Here is a 27542-nt window from a genome sequence, read left to right on the forward strand (position 1 = left end):
AAATGGTTGAATGAATATCATGGTAAACTAGAACATACCACCACATGTATTGACCTTTCTTGCATTCTTTTTGACACGTTTGCGTGGGGTGAAAAGCCGTGGTATATCTCAAATGAAGTTGTATATCTCGCTTTTGTATCATTACGAATTGTCAGCGGGCGGGCCACCATCATGTGGGTTTGTAGTAGAGAGGCACGAGAGTTTGTCCCCATCGCATTTCATACTTGCTCTCAGCTGCCCGCCGTGCACAGAATGGAAGATATTCCCTTCAGACCGATAAGATGCCAGAGGGATCTATTGCATCCAGAGAATCGATATCAGACTTTCAGCCCAGGTGATATCAATGTAGACAAAGGTAGGCGCCAAAAACATTATCTTCGTGTTACATATAGTTTTCTAATAGCGTCAAGAGGGCCGCAAAACAGGATAGACCAGAAAAAGTATCCCATCCTCGGTCCTCCCTGTCAATCCATAAATGCCCAGCAATATTGCCATTGAGATGATGTGCTAGGAGTCATTTTGCAAGTTACTTGAGTCCCGATCCTTTTTTCGCGTGAGAACCATACATTTTGCGGCAATGTTATTGTAATACATGCAAAAAGGAATCCGGGACTAAGTCGCTGCAATGTTTTGGAGTGTTTCCGTTTCTGAGTGTTTGTCCTCATCATTTGGGAACGCTGAAGGATACATTGTTGATTGATGCGTTTTTCTCTATTGTATGTAAAAATTGCAATCTGGGGAACAACAACCAATGTTGCACCGGCGAATCTAGCACGATGTGTGGCATTTTATCCATTTTTTCTTGCCAGATCACTTTTTTTTCATCGATGCATCGTTTCCGCATCGTGACGTTTTTGACAGAAGGAATGTCATTGTATAGCGACTGCACCAGACCGTAGCCTACGCACCATGTATATAGTTATGACAACCGTGGTAAGAATTGAAGCATATTCTGCCAAACGACGACCACAGTAAGAGTTAGAGACCCCTGTGGGGGATCAAGGAGGTCAACAAGAAGTTAATGTAATTTTTAAGCACTTACACTCCCCCCAAACAAAGGTTGGTCTATATTTGTCTTCGATCACTGGGTAATCCAAGTCATGTGGTTTGTGTTCCCAGAAATACAAACAAATTGACCAAACACATTTTTGCATGAAAGAACATTCACCCCTACACACGTATACGTCACTACTTGAACCCCTCCCGTACTTCCGCCAATTTGCTTGGCGACCAACATGCCATGTGGCTTGGTATGTCAGTCTAAATATAATACGTTGAGCTGAAAAGAATGAACCCAATGCGAGAACTCCAGTATCTATAAACCTTCGAGTAGATCGTTTACAGGATACGAAAGTATTTTCAAGTTTCATTCAGACATCCGCAATTGGGACAGCTTCAGCAGGAACCAAATGACCCAATAATTCTCCAAAGATATGCCGATGTTGAAGACGCTGAATGCCAATACTGGAAGATGGAGCCGGTCGTGTTGATGCCAGTTTCGTCGTGTCATCGGTGCCACCAGTGATCTAAGCATCACACACATACTCGCAAGGATCGTCTCCGTACCAGCAGCCGGCATCAACATGTCGCCGCAATTGACGAGGAAGCTGTCTCTTTTACCCGCAAAGCGCAGTCTTTCAAAATTGACAAGAAAACTATCATTACCATCGTATGTAAATCAAGGAAGTCCCCTCAGGACGCAGGTGCTAAAACAAAGCAATAAATCGGCTGGCCCGAAAGCAGGTAGGCACATTCATTTTCACATAATTCGGGCTTGTCGGGTTTGGTACACTCCGACGCAGCGGATGAAATAGGTGTCTCTCGGAAGTTTTCGTTGGGGGAAAAAAGCGGCTGAATGCATCTGACCTGGTTGACATCACAGGCTGGGGTACAAGGTGGCTTGTGATTCTATGAGGACAATCGGTTTGCGGTTTTGGGTTGGTTTTTACCGTCCAACAGAGGCGTAAACTGATATAAGAGAACCAATATTCATCGGTGTGAAAGGAATGATATAGTCTGTCCCAGAAAGGTACAGGTGCAACAAGCCTCTGTTTAAAGGTACCGGTGCAGCCAGTGTTAATGCCGTCAACAACCGTGTCAGAGTTGATTCTAGTTTTTTTTCTAAAACTATAGTTTTCCAAGTAGTGCTTTCCTGATGAGAGATTTGCATTTTTATTACACCGATACGCCCTGGATTTACAATACAATGTACTTCCGGTACATTCCAGAATAAATACGAATGGCATAGTCATATGCGTTACTCCTACTACATGTCTACCACAAACTTTCCAAAAATTCGCTTTTGTGGTTCACAGATGACATTTGATAAAAAATGGTATTCACACGTCTATAAGCCAAAATCCATTAGTGTGTAAGTTAAATGTCTTGTATCGGCTTTTACTACAATCCAGTGCACATTTTATGGGTTTGCAAAAGGCATACTTATTCATGTTGCGGACATGTATAAAACAGATTGGAATGACAGAAGGCCTACTGCGGGGCTAAGTATCAAATGCATTTATCAATAGAAATTGTAAGAAATTTTGAAGAAAATATTTTGGGACAACAGCTCTTGGCCTACTACGGAATTCTCAGCCCATGTCACGCCGGAACACGTTTGGTATGGAATGTGAACAAAATTCCTTTAAAGGAACATACAGATGTGGTTTTGGAAATGCAGAGCAATGATGTTATATACAGTTCTTTCGTGTTTATGGGAAGATTCAGTAGCCTTGTCACGATTATTAAGGTTATCTTTATAACATCGTGACGTTTTCGTTTTATCAACGTGGCCCCGGAATGTAGGGCTATGCCCGGTTTTAACTGTTTCGGGTGTTCGAGAAGAGGATCCTATCTTGGTCGTAAGAAGGATGAGCTGGTCAGAGGGGGTAAGTTAGCGAGCGGCCTAAAATTGTAAAACATGTTATTAAATTGACTTTTACCGGAATAGACAGTATAGACATAAGGTGACTTGGGTGTCGTGCAGTGATCTAGATTTAACGCACATTATCAACACTCGACTATGTATATAAATAGTTCTGGCAGTTATCGGAGAGAAATAAGATCCCGACTTAGAATCGCGTGGTGGTGTCTGTGTCTGTGTGGATGGGTGGATGGGTGGATGGGTGTGTGGGTGGTTGGATGGGGGCCTCGTATTAAGGTACAGGGACATACCTAATAGTGTTGCGTTAAAAAAATTTAAAAATAAAACGAGGGAAAAAGTGTTGATTCAGTCAAATGAAATAATTACTATTGGATATCTCGCCTTATTGAAATAGCCACATAATTTGATGGGTTTTCCATTACGATAATCCAATTTTAATCCCACTGTCATATTGATATGAAAGCCGCGTCTAATTGGTGCTTTTTGATCATAGCTGACATTGTAGTAATATGATATGTAAGCCACATATCTTAAATATGCCAACGAAACAATGCACGACGGGGGACAGTCCAGACACAAAGTGATAAGCGTTGCATGTGTACACTCGCGGTTAGGCCTAAATAACTAAAATTAAAGGATACACCCGGAGAGGTAAAACATACCTTCCACGAGGAATTTGTCGAAATCTGGGCAGTTCAATTTTCTATCTGGACTCGGATGTAAATGGGTTACGGGGATCTCCTGAACGATGGCTGTCAAGACTTCAAGGGCAATATCATTAGATAGTGCTCTCGCCCTTTTTGGCAAGAGGAGTAAGTAATATATTTTTGCTTTCTGTCGAAGATTGTCGAATCAATCCAACGGCTAGGCAACGTCAGAGATATTCAATCACTTCGAAAAGCTTGTGGTGTTTTAAGTCTCGTGTGTCGGTGTATAGCATTTTTAGTGTTTCCCTCAATGTTTGGGAGCGCAGAAGACGAGCTGACATGCATTCGCAGTTTAGATGGCCATATTGACTAATTGTTGATGGGTCAAGAGCGGCCCCGATCGATTTTAGGAACAAGAGCGGTCGATGTTAAGGTTTAAGGTCATCTTTCCGTTTGGCAATCTACCAAATAGATCATCTGTTCGTCCTATACTTCACTCCGTGTCTTTTTCTACGGAAAAAGGTGAAAATCTCAACCTCACGACTCATATAACTGGCCCGCGCTAAAACTAAGTCAGGTGGTAACAGGCAACTGGACCATGCACTGCAACCTAAACCTTGCTAAGATGGTTTCAAACTCAGCTTAGGTAATCTTGTAAACACCATGGCCCAGAACAGGCCTGTTCCAATTCATAAACGACAGAACACGACAAAAAACTGTGTCATCTTTCCTCAGTCGAAAATCTGTCCATACAGTGTCTTTATGAATTTAAGTCTAATCTACTTGCAAGAACATGTATGTAGAGAATGATTTTTGTATATGACGTAAAGGAGTGAAAAAACTGACACTCAGGGTCCGGACTCAAGGTGGGTCATGACGGATTAAGGAGCAGCAGAAGGTCAACCGAGGAGGTCCTTGCTGAGTGCTGGTTGCCAAACTACATGATACCTGTAAAGTGCACTCAAATTATGCACATCAAAGATAAGAAGGTACTTCCCATTCATTCATATATCAAAAAGTAGCATAAGCAAATATTTGGAATTGGATGGGCCGATTGTGGATTGTATGGATAATACACACGCATACGTCTCTAGGTACGTCACAACAGTGTCTGGCTGTCGCAAAGCAAACACTTCCGCCGGAAAGCTCTAAACCTCTACAAGATTTAACCACAGGCATGTCAGACTTGAATAACGGAGATAATGGCTGATATGAATAAAGTCTAGCAAATGCTTTTACTTCAATTTTGTACAGAAAGGTCTAGTGTAAATGTACATGGAGTTTTAGATAAAAGCATTTGCTAGTCTTTATTCATATCACCCATTGTGTGTAGAACTCCAAATAAATTAAGTAAAATAAGCTGAAGTCGTAAAATACTAGTAGATGTACATTTAGTTCTTTGGGTCAAACCTGATTACAATATCGAACACGTGGGGCCAAAACAGTTATAAAGGCCGTGTGGGTGGGGGCTTTTTGTGACCTAGTGACTTAAATTTTGTGTGTGCACAGTCTGAATGTATAGTACGATATTATGTAGTACGATATTATGGCAATGTGCCAAGATCTAATTCTAGGGTCATCGGTATGTGTGTAATATTTTCATTAAGATTCGAATTTGACACTCAATCGTATAAATCACTGACCAACGCTGATTATGTAACAACTTGGAAGTACACGTAGTGATAATTGACGTGAAACCGCCGACACATGAAATGACGATAAAGATGAAGTGACAGTTTTAACTTTTTTTAAATTGATATAATACTACTAATATTGATAACATGCACCATAATAATGAAAAGTTACAGGGGTGGGGGGGGGGGGGTTATAAAATTCCCATTTCTGATGACGTGAAACCGCCGACACATGAAATGACGATAAAGATGAAGTGACAGTTTTAACTTTTTTTAAATTGATATGATACTACTAATATTGATAACATGCACCATTAGAAAGAAAAGTTACGGGGGGGGGGGGGGTTACGGCTATATACACCGGTGCACCAACAAGTGCCTGGTGGCATCATTGTTAAAAAAAATCGATCAGGTTGAAAAATAAGATGAGGTAAGACCTAGGCTGATGAAATGTTCCAAGGCCCGAACTCATTTCTTTTCAGGTGTGTCGTGTCTCAACTTGCAACCCGATCCCACAAATGTACTGACATTAACAGATCAATCAAGAAATTAACCTCATTTTTCAATTGAATCAAAAATAGACATGATAGCACTAATTTTGAATTACAAATGTAGAGTATCAATTCCCATATGGTATGACCCGGTTTCCAATGACGCGTCGTGACTCTTCACAAACTGCAAACCATTACACAAAACGGTCGTCAAGGGATGAGATCATCTAGCTTCTCCATCCAACCAATCGCGGTATGGCACCGGAAATTTCGCAATCTCTCTCTCTGTCTCGAAACCACCTTACCCAGCACTATCATAATATTAATATTGGGTTTATAACACTTTGTCGCCAACCTACTTTCACAGTACAATGAATGAATTCGGATATATCGGTAGTACGCTCCGACTGTCTTGTAAGGAATTACTACTATAATAGCATTGTATATACTATATTTAGATTTTATTTCGTGGTGATATTCATTAAGACTTGCCACTGACAGGAAATAGGAGTACCTATGTTCTGGAATGTGTCCAAAGTTAACATTTCATGGTAAGGCCCAAAGTTGTTAGTGCAGATAAATTGTAAATGCAACACACCCAGTATTTCCTTATTCTGACGGCGCTGAAAGAAGTTTCTGCATAAAATACATGTAGATTAAAGTGCCTACACGTACAGATCTCGCCACTATTTTTGCTAGGTATTATTTCAATTACTTTTAAACTATTTATATAAACAAATTATTTATTGTAATCTTGTGACATCCCGTGCAATCAATATCGTGTGCATGCGAGGTGCATGGTACTACCTGTGTACCAACCAAACAAGCTCACAAACTCACGGAATCTTTATCAATAGCAGGTGATCATATGTTTACTTTGTAAAATATTATGATTTGGTCAATAAATATTAAGGGATAATGTTTACATAACGATAAAATACGTAGAATTTTATGAATGACACATCTTCAGAATTCCTTGGGCAATCTGTGAGGAAGTTTGAAAAGAGTCAAGCTCTCATTCGTTCAGTTTATTTAAATATGTTAATTAAGATTATATGTCCTGTCCCATTGTCGTCTGGTTGGAGATACTTGACCTATAGCCCAAGAACATATGAACTTGTTTCTCATGCCTATATCACTCCTTCTGAAATATGAAAAGCATAGTCGTTTGAAAATTCGCAAAGGAATATGAGCTAATTGGCTAATCTTTACACTCATCAAGTGCAGCAATCAATTTGTTTCAATACGTTTATGTCTTTGGAGATTGGCAGATTACAGCCACACACAGTATTTGTAACTTTTAAAGCACATATATTATTGGCATTTCTGGATTATGCTAAAAAAATCTGCATAAACTTTAATAGATACGACATTCCGTGGCCCTGGCAGGGGATATGTCACTTGGCAATATGGGTAGGTAAGAAAGCTAACATTTCCAGCCATGAAACACGGGCTCAGTTTTAAGACACGATCACCCATCCAATGGACAGAAACTAAATATCCATTACGCCAATGCATTTGACAAATTGACAGCTGCGACGTTCAGAACAACAGCTGTACTTTTTGATGCTGCTCTCGGCGATATGAGTAAGATGTCCTGAAAAAGGAAAGGCATAAAATATGTTCGCTTGAGGGCACAAGGCCTATACATCTCTGACATTTATTTTTCTTCAGATCTGATTGGGTGCAGTTCTCGTAAGATGTCCACAGAGAGTGACAAATGTAGCATCAGAAAATCAAGTTCGCTCACCTCAAGCATCAGACGCAAACTCTCGGGAAGGAAGAAAAAGACATCCACCGCGTCCAGCGGCTCTCATTCAAGTATTGATGACAGTTTATCGTCACCAGTCATGACTTCGTTCGAAAACTTGGACACCAAGGTCAGTTCGAGTGGCTCACTGAAATATCTTCTCCACGTGTATAGTAGGTTGCGTCACATCTCTACAGATTCCAGTCGATTTGCTCCAAGGAAGTGCTTGACGAAGGCTCCTGCATGCCTATGAACCCCCTTTAACTACATGTACTTCATCTACCAGAATACAAGAGCCAAGTGATTTTAAAAGTTGTTTATATAATTTCCTTTTCAGGATGAAGCCACGTACCGTTCTTTTCTACGGACGCTGGTATCACCCCTTGGCGCCCATAGCGGTTATAGATCTGGTCACTCTCATAATCTCGCCGATAGGCTACACATGGTAAGTAAAAGATGCGTTTCATTGGAAAACAAGATATCAAATGTAGCAGAACACAAGCCCAAACCCAGAAACAATCATGTCACTGAGATAATGTCACATCAAATTTAGCGATTCTGATTGGACCGCATGACCGGAAGTCTATACCCGAATTCTAGCTTCGTTCGGCTATAATACTTGTGATGATGTGTTTACCTCCTCTGCTGGATTTGTCGTGAAGTTTGAATGAGAGTTCATGCTGTTTTCGATTATTTTGGTATCGGGGGTGCCCATGCCACTTCGTCAACAGTAGGCTACTACCACCGTGACATCGTCAATGCTTTCTGATGTGACGCTAATACCGCACAAACAACAACAATTTAAAGTCTGGCATTCTAGCTTGTTCGAAAGATAGTCGTAGTTACTTACATTCCAAACATTGAAATCAAATTAGGGTTCGATAATTGCACGTGATTGACCTCGTGATCGATATACACAAACACAGGTTAATTGGCGATTTGATTGGTACTTGGATTGTTACCAAGATTTTCTATGATGAAACCACGCGATATATGCACGGTAGTATTCAAATGTTTGAATAATGTAATCTAACTACCCAAATATTCATGTAAATACGCATTCATGTATATGAAAATAGTTGACACTGAGGGTATCATGACCAAATGACCATAATTGTTGATTTCTATAATCAGATGTTTTGACCGGAAGGAACACCGTGACATCGCCATGTTTTATATTTTTCTTAGCAAATCAATTTACAACAATTTTTGTACAAACAACCAGGCAGTCTGTTAAAGGGATCAGCCAGTGGTGTTGCCCGAGAAATCGCGCCAGAAGGCAGTGGTTTTTTGTAGATGCCTTGCTTGTTGGGCTTGGCACTTGAGTAACAGGTGGTTGTAAGCCTGCCGACTCATGCACCCTGACCGTGAGAAACACTTGGCTGCCATAAAATGTGTTAAATTAACCAAACACAAATAATATCGTTGTAGGAGGCAGAATTAAAATACCGAAAACACTAACTTCACATTACTTTAACTTTCTCAGACACACAGCGTGTTTTGACCCTCCTGTGGTGCGAAAAACCAAATATGATGACAGGGAATTATGGCATATCTGCTGGGGGTCAGCATGTCACGCGTCTCGGGTGAAGTCTTTCACCTCACGACTGATTGGATACCAATCCATCTGATTGAACTCTTTGTTTATAGCAATTCTCTAGGAGGGCGCACACAACACTCATAATCACAATGACGCAATTAGGATGTATACTTACATGTAATTGCGTTACCTGGGATGAGTATTTATATGACCATATACCTTAACTAGAGGTCAGTTCAGTATGTTTGTCACCATGGAAGATCATGACTCATATGACAGTATCGAAGGCAATGACAGCCGCAATGACTGGGACGGTCTTTTCAACTTCCTGGATACGCCGCGACCCCACCCCGGTCTCTCAGTCGATTCGTTCTTGGATACGCCGGATTTGTGGGATAGTCCTCTTAAGTTACCAATCATTCGGGATTTAAAACCTTCATGTAGTACTCCTTGCCGCGATGGGGGTGTTGGTGATTTTGGTAGTCCTCTGCACTGGGATAGCCCCATGCTTGAATACAAACCACTCTCTCGGCGTGACGCAGAGGCGCGGTATCGGTTATTCTATGGAACACTGGATAGTTCTTGTCAAGATCCACACGAGGTTGGTCTACTTACTTCCGCCATTTATTCTACAGTGCTGTTTTGGGACCAACACCTTACGTTTAGAGACGACGGCCAAATGATGCTGATGATTAATCAGCAGGGACCCGGGGTAGCCAAATTACGATGCTATTCGTTAAAAAAATATTGTATATTTTTCTTGTCGTCAAAACAATTATTTCCGCTTGCAGATCTACGAAGTCGATCCAATGACCCACGAAGGATGGGTAAAAGAAGAAGAAAAAATCAAAAAGGTACGTGGCGCAACTGTCGGTTGCAATTGATGGCTGACCGCATTATTTTTCTCAACATTTGTTGCCTACTAATTAACGCATTCCCTGCTGTCTTACAATAACTAGCATTCATGTCGGGAGGGGCCAAATTCACAAGTGTCGTCACGTCGTAACGCTTAGAGCCCAACAGGGAGTCCATTAATGAGTAATTTCTGGGCTCGAAATCTTGTCATGGGTATGAAATCCTTTCATACTTCCATTAAACACCTGCTTTCCCTAATTTTTTAATTGTTCGCAGTAGGATATCGTCATGGAATTATTCCCATGTTTTTCGTTTACCCCCCCCCCCCCCCGAGATATTCTTCATACTTTTATACTTGATTTAATAATTTCAATCAAGTTATCATTTCGTTAAGTCAAATCATGTTTTGACAAGCAGCAATAACAATCTATCAAGGTCATGTATTTGCTTTAATGATAAGAATGTGGCTCCTCATGGGCTCAAAAGTATTGGCGCTTAAGTATCAGTTTTAAGGCAATGTCGCCAGTACGCTTGTTTAGAATACATTTACAATGTACCGTACTGGTATATAATTATAGTGACTACCACTCCTGCATGTCCATTAACCCATTACCCCTTCCTCTGAGACAGTTTTTCATGTCACCCTTCTTGTTCCAGATGAATACCAACACTGCTATGCTCTACGTCAGGGTAATCGAAGCAAAAGCTTTGCCATCATTAAATGGACATGGTGAGTATTTCCTGAGACTCATGCCCCTCGTCTACAATCTAGTTTTTGCGACAGGAAATTTGTCATATCACTGACACTGACACATGAATGTATTCGAGTGTCGATGATTACATCAAATTTGACCGGGTGCAGGGAAATTCCAAAATGTATTTATTAATAGAAGGATGATTTAATCAAGTATAAATGCAAATAAATAGTGCCTCGAGCCAATTGCCGCCAAATTGAGGCCGTAGTGATAACACGGAAATGATAAAATCCTGCTACATCCTGTTTTATAAAAATATCCCTCTTTACATGTAGCCTTGTCTCTACTTGCATGATCTAAGAGATTATATTCCTTAGACGCTTTGTCGGAACTTTGTAAATATCTCTAAAGGGGGTATGACAACGATGCTGATGAGGTTGCAACTACATGTACTATTGGTTGATTAATGATATTAGAGATAATTGCATGATGAACGGGGAAGACAAGAAACACGCATTTTAACACTTTACGTTTGAGAGAAAATGGGAGAGATGACGAATACAATCGAACCTAATGATTATTTTAGTAGCATCGTAATGTTTTTTTCAACAATTATCTCTCTTATTCAGTGACAACAGCCCCCTACTGCCTCCTGAGTGTTGTCAGGCCCCACAAGAGTAATAAAGGAACGCCGTCTAGCTCTCCTCGTCTTCCCATCAGACAGAAGAAAAACTCTTCCTTCGAGCTGGCTGACGTAAAGAAAACAAAGACGGCAAAGAAAACATCTGAACCAATGTGGAATGAAGAGTTTGAAATGTGAGTTGAAGATCGATTTGGTTTGTTCAGCATTTTTCTAGGACAGTGTGTCTCTTTTTGATTTGTTGTGATAAGGTTATGGGTGATGTTTATGTGCCAGGAACAACAGACTCTTCCAGGATATTGGTTATGTAAACAGTTATGTTCTTTGTCTTGCCTTCGGAGGTTTTCTTTACTATTTCTTTTTTTCCTGGTTGTATATTTAACGGTATGAAAAAAAAGTTCAATTTTTTTTCATGAAATTGTTAACCTAACAAGAATGTATATGTCGCCTTCGTTCATCAATGAGAAAAAAAGTAAACGTTGATGTCTTAACGGGATCTTTACGACCATGACATAAGTATAGCTTTAGCTTGATTCTCAGTATTACTGAGAATCAAGCCTTTCTTTACTGTCTCTTATCACTCGGGGGTTATGTTCCGTCTACACGTTATACTACGATGCGATTGTTAAATATCCCTGCTACGGTTTCATTTATTTTGGGAAATGATTCATTCTCCCTTTTGATGACTGTTTTCAGAGATGTCCAAGATCTTGCCTCAGAGGTGCTAGAAGTGTACGTCTCCTCTAGTGAGGGGAGCACATTGTCATTGGCAACGAACAGTAAATTCCACCAGGATCCGTCCCGACTCCATAGCATGTTCAAACACGTTAAACATGCACTGGAGCATGGGAAATCACAAGACTGCGATGTGCTAGGGAGTGTCAAGATACCATTAAAGGTAAAGAAATATTCCCGACAAGTAAAGTAAAGTAAAGTAAACTTGAAATAACCTTGAACTTAAACTACTTCTGCGCTAAACGTGGTACCTGATAAACCCTTTTACAGATTTTAAAAGCAATACTGGTGATTTTTATTGATTTCTTTATCTTGACATGAGTATCATAATTTTTATGTTTATTCTGTTACAGGAAATATTGGCAGTCGGCACAACGTCCTGGTATGATCTCACCACAAAGCATAAATCAAATAAAAAAGGTGGAAAAATACAACTTCAGCTTCAGCTTAGATACAGTAAGGTAGGAATTCATTCTTAAAAATACATACTGTATATATATTCTACATGTAATATATTGTCACTCACACATCCCTTGATTGACTTTTCTCGTAATCTTTGTACTATGTACCATTGTTACTCGGTGCGTTTTAATGGGAAAGATTAATCTTCTAGTTTACCCTCTTGTTTCAAGGAGGATGCGGAAAGCGAACAGGACTGCCATCAAGTGTTGTTAGACCAGTATCACAGTGCCATGGCCAAGTTCCACCAAAAAGCTGCTAAAAAGGCAGAGGTAAGAAACTAGTATATGTCTTTCTTATCCAACAGCTGTCACTTGTATCCAACAGCTGCCAATACAATAAACTAGTACATGTATATCATGTTTGGTGGATGGTTTCGAAACAAAAATCTAATTTGTGTTTTAACCCACAAGACAACGATTATATTACCACGACAACGAAGAGAAATGTATAGCTGGTAACCCATCCTTGTCGAAGTCAGAATGGGATTCTGACTTTTACTATTACTTCTTACTTCCACGACTATAACGATGAATGAATACTAAGCGGTGTCAAGTGCCAATCCCCAGGCAAAGTTAAACCACAAAATCATTGACATGCAATAAAAAAACAATTTTGGCCTACATGTAAACGTATCTCATTTTATTTTTAGGTCAATTTCAATGATTATGACGGGAAACTCTCGCCGGAAGTCGACCTGATTCTGGACTACTTCTCTGTTCCACATGAGATATCAAATGTCAGCAAGCAGCTATTGTAAGTACATAATGAATACATGAATAATACATGATTATGTTTTCACTCTGTTCCCATTTTTCCAAACAGGTTTACCGTTACCAGCCTGCCGTTAGTAATATTTTAGCTCCGTCATGATTGTCTTAAAATTGTATCATCTTAAACATCATGGTCATTAGTTATGTTCGTCTCCTTCAATATGATCGTAATACATTATTTAAATGAATGAAAATAATCTTACCAATTAAATAAATTCAGTTAAACATATTTTTTTCTTTTTAAATTTAAGAAAAGGTATTTGGCTGAGCTGATAAGGCTTTGACTGAGAGGGACAGAAATTAATCAGGCTCCCAGTACATAGTTAAATGTCTTTGTTTGTTTATTTTAGGAAAGTTGTCTGCTTGATCCAGATGGCGATTGATGAGAATGACCTGACAGTCAAGAAGGATGCATTACACGAAGCAATAACGAATTTCGAGTCCGCATGGTGCTCCAGTCAGTTGGACATGCCGAGAGGGGGCGAAGCCTCGGGCGGGTGCCCTGGGGCAGATCTATCCGACCACGAGGTAGGTTGGATTATGTTAAATGGTTATGCCGGACAAACTGTTTCACCGATTAACCTATAAACCACAATGTCGCATGAACGAAATACTCAGAAGACAATGTTAACCTACATATCGTGTCTAACTGTATTCGTTGTTTGATTTCAGATAAGTCTGTTGGAAGAAGCAACAAATAACTATATTCGCCATCTAGCAAGAGGTGTTGAAGATATTCCTCTCCTATTCCCTCCAAGCCAGAACTATCTGGAGCAATTTTCAAATAAATTTGAGTAAGTTTAGCCAGGATTTGTAGAATTTGAAATTCAAATTCGCGATCAAGAACACATTGTGCATTTTTAGTTGATTTTGTTTGGTGTAAGTTCCTTATCTTTTGTAAGCAGTTTTTTAAAATGAAATGATCATCACCATCGTCCTCACTCGTTTACTAAAAAGTGAATTCGAGAAATTGTTTCAATGTTCTTCAACAGTTTGATTTCTTTTTCAGTATTGCTTCCCGGTTATGCAATATCCAAACTGGCCAGGATTGGGAACCGTTGTCGAAAAAGATTTTGGTAACGCATGTGACGGAGAGAATACAGGTAAGCCAGTTTTGCGACAAAATTTCTTCATCCTGAGGAGGTCTGCATCCCAACACTAAAATCGGTAGCTCACAGGCGTTTCGACAGAAGTTGACGTCCTGCAGTGCATGATTCCAGAAATAGCCGACGATTGCCGATCATCAATTTCAGCATTAACGAGGTACTGCGCAAAACCTTTCTCTGACCAAGCTTTCTGTCTTTTCAGTCTGACGTCAAAGAATGGCTGGGAGCCCAACTGGACACAGTCAGTAACATTTCCAATGTCCGGGATGCGGTGATCCCTCAGACCAGGCAGCTGCTGAAAGTGATAAGCGAGGTGACCGAAGCTTGCAGTCCGGGCCACGGCTATTCGCAGGTGTTCAGTAAATTTGACGTGGACTTCTTCAAGATTGTTTCACTGACTTTGGACGGGAAGGTACGAATTCTTATAGCCTTGCCCCAAAACCCACCAAACATATATTAGACAAATTGTAGGCCGGGTCTATTTGGCAAGCCGCTCGCCGAACAGGCCTTTGTCCTGTTTGGAGAGCCGCTTGCCAAACAGCACTAAAAAGCCACCCTGCTCGGCCAGCCGGGCTGGCCAAACAGGTAAAAAATCTACCCTGTTTGGCGAGCTGGAGACTTTACTTTAATATTAATGAGTTCGGCTCTCCACTCAGGACAAGAAAAAGTCGCTGTTTGGTAAGCCGGGCTTGCCAAGTAGTCACTTCCTAAATTGTATTGGTGCTTTAAAAAATCGGAACTGCTGCGGAGCTGTTGATGCATTTTTAAAATTTCCATAACATCACATTGTATAGCACAATCAAACCATATGATCTGAAACCTGACACTTTCCTTCTTCAATTTCAGCTTTGTGCCACTACTCAAGAACTAATGATCTCAATGGACAAGTATCAGACTCGTTATCACAAGATTCACGTAAACATCCAGCAGAGTTGTACTCTATCTCTCAAACTCTACGTCAGCCTTAGAAAAATTTATCTTCAATTGAAGCAAAACGTCACAGAAAGGTATGAAGAAACTCTGAGGTCACGTTTCTCTCATGTAGCAGTATTCAATTAATTTTCCTCAAAACTTGTTTTAAATTTACGTCAGGATATACCTCGAGGAGTTGATTTTCAAAGTCCTAATAAAACGGACACACCTTATGAATATTCAAATGGTGCTGTCGTCTCATTAAACTGTGGAAAGTACAGCTGATTCAACTACATGCGGCAAGGCACCGAATCAAGCATCTTTCCTAATTTTCTGCCCTATATAGATTGCTTTGTTATTTCCTATTTATTTCTCTTGCAGACAAGTGTTCAAGCTCTCCCTGACCAAGTTTTACATGTGGTTCGGCGATGCCCTCATCTTCTGGCTTCAAATGTTCAGGAAGGAATCTATCCGCAGAATGGAGAAAGCTCTTGAAATTGACAAAGACGTAAGCATCTGCAATCCATCCTTTCACTACTACCAAAAAATGTCACGAAATATTTCAACATATACATGTGTAACTTGTTCTTTTTCACTCTGCTGCTATTAACAAACGAAAAATGTTTAGGACAGTCCTTTTTCGTTGACATTAAACTGATTCATTCCAATATTTGCATTTCTAATTTCAGGTTGTCCAGGTCACAGAACTGGTGAAATTTTCAAACTCATCTGTTGATGTGCTCCACAGCTTCTCGCAGGTAATACAATATTTGATTTCGACACAAAACGTGGAAAGAGAATCGAACGTACATTTAGCATTTCCATTTCAACCATGGTATAATTTGTTTTTAAATCAAGTAAAGAGAAGGGTGTCATTGCTTGTCTTGAATACTGAGCTAACATGACCGAATCATTTAGTCCTTTGTTTAAATTCTATTCTTCTTGTTTCAGATCATCAATGAGTGGAAGCAGATAGAATATGTGAGTCCGGACACGAACCTGATGGGCGTCACAAAACTAACAGATGTAAGCTCGAAATCTATGGCTGTCCTTATATATCATGTTTTTTTTATATATAGAGTATAATAAGATCCCCAGACGCCGAACTCAGAATTCTTTGCGCAAGCAAGAAAAACCTTCGTACCGCATATCTATGTTTTTCGAGTACGTATATTCTCAATGTATGGATGGAGGATTTCTCTTAAACGTTATGATAATACGATATAGAGTGATTTGATATAGTTTATGTTGATCTATATTAATTGTGGGTATTGTCGTGTCTGCGTTTTTCTTATACATACGTCATTCTATTTCATTACAGACTATCTGTGACGGAACAAGAATCTACACCGCCAAAATCAGAACAATCTTAGAAAAAAATGGTTACTACGACAGATCCAACGACCAATTTGATGTGACAACACGTCTTTGCATCACCCTAAACAACATTGAGCACGTGCGGCAGTTCCTGGACGATCTCCCTCGTCTGCTTCAATGGGAGGACGTAGCTGAACAGATTTCCATAGCCCACGAGGAGGAAGAGGTCGGAAGGCGTGCCTTGATCACTTTGTCCGAGTTGGTCAAGGACGCCAACAACGATGTGAAGATGCAGAGTTGTTTGCTACTGCGGGAGGTGACCAGTAGAATGAGCGTGGACATCAGTAAATATACTGAACTCTACACGCAGACACAACCAGAGAAGATGAATGTAAGTAGTAATGTGTTTTGGTATTATTGATAACACATAGGAGGACTAACGGTAAAATTGGTCTTCTTCTGGTGACTAACATGGATAGTAAGGGAGTTGGGTCGTGTTTGATTCTGTATTCCTCTCGCACAAGCCTGCATAGCTTCGATGTCAGGTCTTCTGCGTGGCTACGAAGTCAGTTTGTGATGAAATCATATCGCGTTCACGACGATAGGACTCTGCCTTTTGTATTTGCATGAATTCATTCTAACATCTAACGCTGTATTGTCTCCTCTTCAGTCTATTGATCCTCTCCTTGAGTATTTTGAGAACAACCTCGGAACTGTCAACAAGAAACTTTTTGACGCTATCATGGTACCAATGTTTGAAGAACTTTGGAAGACAACATTACAATGTTTAGAGGAAAAGCTTCTTAAAGGGGTAAGTCGGTGAATGTAACCTTAATTGACCCAGCTAGGCTATCGGATGCGTTAGCCACGATCGAAAAAAATCACTTGATTGAAACGTGGGAACTTGATATCTCGATTACCGAGTCCAAGCTAAGGACATGGACTTTGAACTCACTTAAACTTCGATTCTTTCTCTTTCTAATATCGTACATTCCTCACATTTCAGCGTCCAACAGAGTACTACATGTGCATGCAGAGCCGGCTAGCCAGTTTGAAGTCCTACTTCATCCGGGCTGGGGTTTGCGAAGAGGCCCTCTCCACGCTCATGTACAGGGAGATCATAGAGCTGCTTCAGCTGAATGCAATGGAAACCGAGGAGCTTGTGCTTGACTACTACGAACGATTGTCATCCGTTGAAAATATGGTAAGTTAATTCGAGTAGAGGAATAGAAACTAAAGCAACAACACATCAACAGACCACTTACGGTAATGACATTGTTTCTCAGGCCACGTTCTATGAAAGTTCATCTTTTCGCTCTATAAGAACGTGTCATACGCATTCAATGCAACTACTTTAGGTATGAAAGTCCAACGATGACATTAAAGTTTTCTTCATTTTACATTTCAGATGACTCCTCTGGATTACTTTGGTCACATATTCGTCAAACTTGCCTACATGGAAGAGACGCGAGGAGATGTCACCATATACGTTAAAAGTGAGTGAATCTAATGCCAATTTCGTTTTATGATGTCGATCTGGTTTGCATACGCGCTAAGTCAATAGTGTCAAGTTAGGTTTCACCAAACTGGGAAGTCCTTTGCATTTGGGCTGCTAGAGAACTGACGCATAGCTCAGGAAACTGCAACAACAGTTATGCCAATCCCGAAACATAAAATTATATAAACAATTTACGAGAGCACTGCAGATTTAGCAACCGATTTGTAGTTTTGGTTGAGCAGTGCAAATGTCATATTCGATAACATGAAAATTTAATTTCTGCTCCATTCTCTTCAGTAATCTCAGCCACAGACCTGCCTGGCCTTGACTTGAGCGGCCTGAGCGACCCCTACGTGAAGTTCCGCTTGGTACCATCATTGTTGTTCCCGTTCTCGCAGGAGCAAAAAACCGAAGTTGAGTATCAGACACTTGACCCAGAGTTTCATCAAACATTCCACATGTAAGTAGAAAAAGCAGTTGAAACATAATAGTCGTGTATTGATCAAGACATTGAATACTCATTTGGTCCATACCAGAAGTCGCATTTTGGTCGAGTGGCAGATTCTGAAATTTTGGAAAGCCAGTGCAGCCGAACCTTAAGAGGTGATGGTGTGATCCTCAAAATTAGGGGGGAGGGAGTTGGGGGTCGTGTCCTCAGAAAAAACTTGAAGTTGGATAGTTAATCGCGACCAAGTAACGTAATAAACAATATTAGATCTACCATAGAGTACCCTTTGTATCCTTTGCTTATCTTCCGTATTCTTTGCAGACCAAACGTGCCAAAAGATTTTCTCAAAAAGAAAGGCAGTGCCATCCAATTCATAATAATGGACCACGACAGGCTGACGAAGGACGACTTCGCCGGTGAATGTTTCGTTGACCTCTCCTCGATCAAGTCCATGAATGGTTTCCAAACTGTGGACGGAATGCCCTCCGTGATGGTGCCACTCAAGCGACCGACCAACGCGACGCAGCCAAAGTCTTTCTGGGTAAGAACAGTCGCCAAAGCTATCATTAAAGTATGACCAGCAACAGTGTACAAAAAAGGACAATTCCTGGTGACCTTTAAAGCCTTTAGTAGAAAGGAAACTGATTTATGAGTATCTATTCAACAGAATTATTAACCGCCTCTTTTTCTCTTGCAGATAGCTCAGGATCGTTCTGCTTGGGACAAGGAAGCTAAAGCGTTCATTGCAAGCCGGAAAGAGCTCATAGACAACCAGCCCAGACGAACGGACAAACAATTACCTGAACCAAAAACAAGCATTTTCTCGAAAATTTGTGATGCTTTAAAATCAGCTAAAAGTAAGCTAACTTTGTGCAGTGAGGACCCGACAATAGACGACTCCATTGACCAAACGGATGGTACTTCTTCAATGGAAAGTGACCCATTGGTGCTAAAAACAAATGTAGGTTCACGCTCATGGCGGTCGGATCGGCCCCCTACGCCAAAGTTAAAGCATCAGGCGCAGAGCCTGCCAGTAATGGAGTCGGTGCGAGTAAAACGTGATGAGAAACCAAGGAGTTTAAGCTTTGACAATGCTTCACAGCGGTACCGCAAATACCAACCTAACCCGTTCCGGTTTCCTCCGCCGTCGAATAGCCTTTACGGCAGACGGAGAACTGCATCTGACGTAGTGAATCCGTTCACCTTTAGCCATGCTACATGTAGACCTATTACGGACACAAATGACAATGTTGCGCCGGTTATTCCGTGGAATCAGGATGATGCGGGCGCATGGGATGGTTATATTGGCGGCATCATTCCGGAGGAACAAGAACCCATCATTGAGCAAGAATCGCCACGGAGGTTCTCCGACCCCGGGGGTGTGCCGCTCACACCAAAGTTTCGGCAGGCGAGGCAGGTGTCAGACCCAGGAATCACGTCGTCTTCCATTGGTTCGCGGAAGACATCAGTCGAGTCGTCATTGACAACGCCAACAATCAAGGAGGAGGATTGAAAACTATCTCAAACAATAACCAACTGTATACTTAAAACTATTCTGTGAGTTGTGCTTCTACTTCTAGCATCGTTGTCTAGGAGAATAAGAGAGAAAACTGTTTTTGAATCATGGATTTTTATATTTATAGCCATTAGTATCATCTCTCTGTTGTAAATAATGACAAAAGCAGTAAATCTGTTAGCTTAATTCGATGGACAACGGTCTATTATTACAAAACTCATCATTGTTACGCAAGTAAAATGTAACCCTTCAATTTTGGTCTCAGTTTTTGGCGAATATTGATTCGACTGATGGTGACTGGTAGTTGATTCTGACAGCATCAATCAAAGCCACGAGATGCCGACCACAACATTTTAATGCTGGATTTATGAAGTCATTAAAATATGGAGGATTCGTGAAGTACATCAGCAGTTATTGAAATAAATGCTGATCTGCTGATGTACTTCACGAATCTTCCATTTTGAGTTTTGAAACTGAGCTGCACCTGATAAAGTAAAGATGTATAAAGTAATTATTCTAGAATGAAAAACAGGACAGAAAATAACTGGATTTTTTTCCTGTGCACTTTAATCTCTCAGTTGTGATCATAATTTCAGTATGCTAATATTTGTAATTGGATGAAAATTGACAAATGTGCAAATGTTATCATTCCAATTTCAATGTGTATGTGTTATGTAATGTGCTGGTCACAATCTTTGGGCATTTTTTGTACATATTCATTATAAGTGTATGTAAGATACATGCTAATGTAAATTTTATATAATAAACTGAGGTGCTATTAGAATATTGTCATAAATACATTGTTCTTCGTATTTTTTATACTCGGTATATTGGCTGCCGAGAAACATTTTGAATCACCAAGGTCAATCCAGGCCGCTATCCTGCTCACAATACATGTACCTTCCCGGCGTAACGTTGTTGTTTGCCCGAATCTCAGTGTTTCAAGTCACCGTCTTGCCGGGATGTTTTGAATGGAAACACTTCATCAATCTAAACCCCTCGAAAAATAGAGAGAGGTCCATTATGATCGGCCAAAAATTGTGGTGAATTTGCGAACAGTGTGCGACGAACATTTGAAAGTAAATGAACGACGCCACTAAGGAAAAAAAAACAAGGTGTATTCAGAATCAGTGTTGACACAATGATTAATTTCTATTTTTCAGTTTTAATAAGGATGGCAAAATCCATAAACGGGTGCATAGAAACAATGCATATTTCAAAACTTACATACCATCATTCTCCATTCATCATCATTACTCAACGAGAGACAATCATTCAACGACAAGACATCAGGACATTCAACGAGAGCTTTGATACTTAGAGTTGTAGCACGTACGCAACAAGGGGTGGACTAGGATGGCATCTGTAAATTTCAGGTCCATTTCATGTACCAGTGTGCCCGCTGAGCGCGTAATGACGAGTAAATCCACCGCACTGGCGCCGAAAGCGACCCTCGCAGTGGGGTTACGTCGGGATTAGATGGCCGTACTTGAACTAAACAAGAGACAAGGTTAGCGAGTAGGCCTACTTCTCGTTGTGTAAACGTGTACGCACGCACCCCTGGTCCGGTATACCTTGTTTAATCCTTTCCATGTACTTTATAGCCACCCCACTTGTGCGTTTTCAAGCGACGTCTCAGTGGTCGCGAGATCCAGGCCAGGGCTTACTCAAGCGCCCCGCCAGTACAAATTACATACCACAAGATTTGATATAAAAGAAAATGTCAATGACAGCACAAGTGTTTTCCTGAGAATAAAGGGAAGATTTGTTTGTGCTCGCTGTGTCATCTGGTTAACTTGGTGGCGACCACATCCCATACATGCATGCCATTTCCTCATGTAGATAGTCAGAATTGTCGTTGATTCAAATGATAGGCTACTCCCAAATTGTGACTGGTCCGGTGAAGTAGAATCGAGGTCTTCAGTAGGCCTATACGACCTTTGAATACTGCATGAGGAAACTGGTGAATGAAATAATGGTTAAAACCTGGACAAGATGACATAGCGAAGGAGGCATTGAACGTGTTATATGACAGTCACAGTTTCGGTTACATTTCTGCAATTGAAGAGCGCATCACCAGCATCAGGATCACTTGATAGCTCCCTTGATGAAGTCTTTCGACTATGAAATCGTCTCACCATGCCGCGAACTCCGTGATTAGCAAACCTATTCTCTGACACAGCGTTTTTGTTTGCAGATACTTTAAATTTCTGCCGGAAATATTTCGCGTAGTTGTAATAGAGGGAGAAATTGTTGCTGATGATTGGGATGGCGAGGCCAGATACGACCATGCCGGCCATTGCACACATCACGCCGACGAGATAACCCGGATAGCTCTTTGGATACATGTCGCCGTATCCAACAGTAGTCATGGTGATCACAGACCACCAGAAGGCATCAGGGATGTTGGTAAATGTATCGGGCACGTGCAGTTCCGCGAGGTAAACAAGAGAAGAGAACAATAACATGCCGAGCATAAGAAAGAGCACGAGTGTAGAAAGTTCGCGAGAATTTCGCTTTAGCACCAAGATGAGTATACGGAGACTTTTAAATGTGCTGGATATCTTAAAAAGGCGCAAAATTCGCAAGAAAATGAAGCTTCCTAGAATGAACATGATAAGAACAAATTCTCTCGTATCCAAGTCTGTATATATACTTATGTTCATCATGATAGAAAACACCCAGTACGTGAGCAAGGCGGTCATGTCCAACCAATTCAAAACGGATCGGAAGAAATTCTTCTTCGACGGACAGGTAATGAGCCTCGTCACAATCTCGAACGTCAGAATAATGTTGACAACTTCGTCCAATCGTACGATGACAGGGTGTGGAAGACGACCGAAGAGCCGGGCAAATTTCGGGTTGTTCTTGAATTCGCCTACCCAGGAGATATTGTGCGGCCCCTGGACCGTCAGGACTGGGTGGCTGCTCAGGGCCAGGTTGATGACTGAGATGACCAGCAGCATGCCCACGAAAAACGACCACCACTGAAATAAATGAAGTATTTAAATGGTATTACCACATTATTTGCTGCGCTGATAATAATCAGCCTGACAGGTCACAATGATTTTTTGAAGCTGAAGAGCTAAAATACGTTAAGGTGTTCAACGAGAAATCCCTTATCTATAGCCAAAACTACTATACCCGGTATCTATATTTACATTATACTGTACAATGTATAGATGAACTGGCACTGTAATATTGTCTTTCGTTACAGTAACCCTCTGTTTCAACTAGCCACATAATATTGATTACCCGCGCTGAGACATGTTACAACGAAAACAATTCATTCCCTCGCTCAGCTCATGCTTATACGACCGGTACACCCATTTCCAAGAGCCCTCTGAATGGTTCATTTCAATGACTGCGCCGGGATGCAGAATTCAGAACTTCATTGGACAATCCCCTGGCCATGGATTCGTGGACATCCCGAAAACGGGAAAACGCTTTTAATCAACACAGCTGAAGTTGAATTCTGTACTTAAAAAGTGAATTTCGGCAGTGAACAAAAAAATTATTACTCTTGGAACAGTTTTGTTTTGTTCCTGAAAATCACTGATGGTTACCCGATTTCAACATGTTATTGCAAATTAGGAGCAAGGGTCAATGAAGATAACATTTGTAAAGTATGTAAAATCATGATTTTTTGTATTAGCACTATGCGTATCTTCTGTAAGTGCTATATAAATCATAAAAATAAATCAAAAAGGATTTATCACTGTGTCAGTCGTTAGCTGGTTACTGCACTCTCAAGGACGTTTTCAACAAATTTGATACTTTCGGAAGATACGGCAATCTGCGTGGTAACTATGATGTCACATTTGATATATTATTCCAATTATTGATCTAATGGTGTCCCAGAGAGTTTGCAGAGTTGGAAATACACATGTATAATTGAATTATCTACATCATTTAATCTTCTTTGAAGGAGCTTCTAAATGTGGAAATTAGACTATCGAATGCTTCGTTGCGGTGCTCTGAGATTTCGTTTGAAGCACGTTCACCCTCGGTTTCAGTGATTTGGTGAAATTGAAGCAATGTTGATTGGAATTGCCCTCACTTTGATTAGCGATTTGCCAACATTGTGTAGCAAGTTAATGATTACTCACCTAGTTAACGACTACTATCAACCCAATATCAATGATTCACATAGTTAATGACTACTCCTCTACAGTTAATGATATACTCACCTATAGTTAATGATTACTCACCTTAGCATGTTTTGAGTACGCCGGAAACTCCAGAAACATCCAACACCTAAGTTTAATGTCGGCACATCTGGACAAGTTGCCTAACATCATAAGGTGCTCCTCTAGACTACTTTTAAATTCTCGCTTCAGATCTTCCATAGTCCGGCGGTTGACTTCGAATTCCTCTATTCGCTTCAGGCAGCAAGTTGCAATGTACTCCTCTGGAATCTTCCAGAACTTTAATTCGTTGTTGATAGATCCTATGCAGCAGCTCAATGGTATGTGAAACTCCCCAGTTCGATAGCAATCAAGTATACTTGGAAATATTTCAGGATTCCTGTCAAAGTAGTAAGTGTTCGTACATTTGTTGTAGAACTCACAATCACACGATAACGATGATAAAAGACTTCCAGGGATGATGCTTAACGTGGAGGGAAAAGTCGTAAACACAATACCACCGATGTCCAAGTGAACCTTCTGAGTGGCCCTTTGCTCCCTTTCTCGGCGCAACACCCCGCCACTCAATCGACGCCGCTTCTTCGAGACGTAGTCCCCGTTTCGAGTGGTATCGTAATCCTCTATCAAATGCATACTTTTTCGTATTTTAGAGATTATAATAATATTACATTATAATACATTCAACCCATCCCTGAAAATATTTTGGATTTTTAATGACCAGAATGCAAGCAAACATTGAAGTGAAATGACATTCCTTTGTGTTCTCAAAACACAGCCATTCTTGTGCTTGTACCCTTCTCAGACTTCGCCAAAAGCAATTATTGATCGTTAAGCAAACCTGTAGTCATTCCAATCATTATTCTTCTAGTGTAATATATTTCAGCAAGCACTGTACTCCTTCGAATAATTCATTTATCGCGTAAGATATTTCAGCAAAACGTGTACTTCTTCCAATCATTTATTCATCGCGTTACATATTTCAGCAAAACCGCGAACTCATTCGAATTATTTGTTTATAGCGATATTTCAGCACACTTGTAGACCTATCCTTCGAATCATTTATGTATTGGTATAGTGTAATATATTTCAGCAAACGTTTGCTCCTTCGAATCATTCATAGTGCAATATGTTTCAGCAAAACTTGTACTCCTTCAAAACAATTACATGTATTTATAGTGTTATATATTTCAGCACAAAACTTGTACTCCTTCGAATCATTTATTTATAGCCGCGTAATATATTTCAGCACAGAACTTAAACTCCTTCGAATCATTTATGTATGGCGTAATATCTTTCAGCACAGAAGTTAAACTCCTTCGAATCATTTATTTATAGCGTAATATCTTTCAGCACAGAACTTAAACTCCTTCGAATCATTTATGTATGTCGTAATATCTTTCAGCAAACCATGTAGCCCTTCAAATCACTTTTGTAATCCTATAGATGCAGTGTTTATCCTTCAGCAAACCGTATACATGTACTCATTTGAATCTTCTTTAGTTTAATATTTTTGTACTTTCAAGACTCATTCTTATAAAATCTTACTTGAATACCGACATTGTGCATGTAGCGTTGTGTTTCTAATTATTTTTCCTTTGGGCCATCCTGCACTCATTCGTTTACCAATGACTTCGCTCTATCTGTTCGAACGTTGAACCCAGCGCAGATCGGTCAATTCTCGTCGTCTGAAACAAAAAGAGTAATAAAACGCGTACATGTATATCATTTCAGGAGAAAATTTTTTTGATAAAAAAGCGGGGATAGATTGTTGCAGGAACTATAAGTATGTTAGCGTATAACGTATCAGTATGTACTTGTACATGTATGTCATCTTACTTGGCTATTGCATATGAGTGCATAGATTGCATTAAGCTTTATAATCGAATTAGCAATGAGGCTAACCGAAGAGAACAGCCACCGTGAGGATCGCATTGACGGTCGGCTACATAATAAAAGTCAGTACAGATTACTATCACGAGATGAGGCGTAAATCTTGCAATTCATCCAGGGAGTCTCAGCGAAATACTAGACTTCTGAATAATACATGTCTCTTGAGAGCATTTTGGAATAAATATTTGCCTTCTCACATGGTCGGGACACGTATATAGATAGCTGAATTATAGACAGCGCGTCTTATGAAGATGTACATGTATAGGGCAATACACCCGGCATTGATCCTTAATGGATCCTACGTAGGTCAAAATGGGCAATTCCGGACCAAATTCAGTGTCCTTTATGAAAGAAAGTTTATTATTGGAAGAGTTGTGCCAATAGCGATGTTGGTCCATCAGGAACGTACGTATACTTTTGGGACACTCATTATAGATTTATGAATGATAATAAGCTCTTTAAACCTGACATGAACACGACAGCTCGTTGATACTAATGAAGGACAATTTATTTTATTTTTTTTACTTGGATTACTTACGTCTAATTTCAAATTCAATAATATTATCTGGTTGGATAGTTAGACAGAGATGGGAAGGTTTCGCAATCCTTACGAATGACAAAGCACGATTTACGAAGGTTTGTGGTGTCATCAAGTTCTGTGCTAATTCATGTACGCGTAAATCTTTTTTTATACTAAGCTGCAGGAGGAAACAAATTTTTTTTAAATCTTCGATAAAAAATTTTTATACATCCACATACTCCTTAATTCGTCCGGCATTCGTAGCTCTTCGCAAGACTTGCGAAACATTCGGACTGTTGTGGATGAAGATTGATTTTTGTGTGGGAGACACTTCTACCCACATACACCCCCAAATTAGGTTTGTTCATTCGTGCATTTTGACTAGAAGATATTGCGGAGCCATGTGCACTCGTCTTTAGCAGATATAGTTTGTGTAAACACCGATTCATCGCAGTGATGACTTAATTGCTGAGATTTGACAAGTGAATGTGCTTTTATTGCGACACGTGCGCCAATCAGCGCCTCGTGCATGTCCTTTTCTAAAATGGCGGCTTTGCCGGCCATCTTTAATTTTGTTTACGCTCAAAACAACTGACGACAAATGCTGACCAATCCAAAAACCTCACAGTTCATCACCTCAGCCTTCCTCGTAAATTCTTAACAGAAAGACACCATGGGGGGATATTCAAGAAGTCTTCGATGGTGCAAATTACAAGACACAAGTCATCTAATCCGCCATCATTGCGGCGTATTTCGCCTGTTTTTGTATGCAAGACTTGTGATGATTAACATACGCAGTATCTCTGAAGGGATTGTTTGATCAATGATGGCAATGGGATGGAGCAGTGTTCACACACAGAGCCGGAAATTGGATAAGCCGCAAAGGGTGTACTTCACTGTTACATGCATGCCTTTACAATGGCAATAAATTTCGACGAATTTATGCCAGAAGTTGGCGAATTCTTCATCAGCTTTGTTTTTGTTATTTGCCGATACGATATTCATTTTTTTATTCGCGTCCAACCGGTCTGTGATCTTGCGCCGGCCAAACAGAAAGCGTTGAGTGATCGATATGCCGGTGTAG

The 27542-nt window shown here is 40.4% G+C and overlaps 2 protein-coding genes across 7 annotated transcripts; one reads left to right on the forward strand and one right to left on the reverse strand.

Moving 5' to 3' along the window:
* Positions 1-97: 97 nt before the first annotated feature.
* On the forward strand, positions 98-20681 carry LOC135482845 (protein unc-13 homolog D-like). 6 transcript variants are annotated; one of them, XM_064763280.1, is made up of 25 exons: positions 98-355; positions 7331-7536; positions 7744-7851; positions 9738-9800; positions 10459-10531; positions 11126-11312; positions 11833-12034; positions 12225-12332; positions 12504-12602; positions 12983-13086; positions 13454-13631; positions 13776-13897; positions 14113-14206; positions 14412-14621; positions 15056-15216; positions 15503-15629; positions 15811-15879; positions 16073-16147; positions 16443-16829; positions 17109-17249; positions 17445-17642; positions 17847-17934; positions 18234-18396; positions 18706-18925; positions 19082-20681. In XM_064763280.1, exons 1-25 carry the CDS (start codon positions 172-174, stop codon positions 19895-19897), a joined length of 4383 nt encoding a protein of 1460 aa, XP_064619350.1. In that variant the 5' UTR covers positions 98-171; the 3' UTR covers positions 19898-20681. The 6 variants fall into 6 exon arrangements, with proteins under 6 accessions (XP_064619350.1, XP_064619351.1, XP_064619352.1 ...); XM_064763281.1 differs by having other exon boundaries at positions 12507-12602; XM_064763282.1 differs by lacking the exon at positions 98-355 and adding an exon at positions 1386-1743.
* Positions 20682-25553, reverse strand: LOC135482847 (potassium voltage-gated channel subfamily C member 3-like). The gene is made up of 2 exons (XM_064763286.1): positions 24112-25553; positions 20682-22887 (listed from the first exon to the last, which is right to left on the reverse strand). The coding sequence occupies exons 1-2, from the start codon at positions 24679-24681 to the stop codon at positions 21925-21927; spliced, it is 1533 nt and encodes a 510-aa protein (XP_064619356.1). The 5' UTR covers positions 24682-25553; the 3' UTR covers positions 20682-21924.
* Between the last annotated feature and the right edge of the window lie 1989 nt (positions 25554-27542).

Source organism: Lineus longissimus, chromosome 2 (genome assembly GCF_910592395.1).
Source record: "Lineus longissimus chromosome 2, tnLinLong1.2, whole genome shotgun sequence".
NCBI classification, from domain to species: domain Eukaryota; kingdom Metazoa; phylum Nemertea; class Pilidiophora; order Heteronemertea; family Lineidae; genus Lineus; species Lineus longissimus.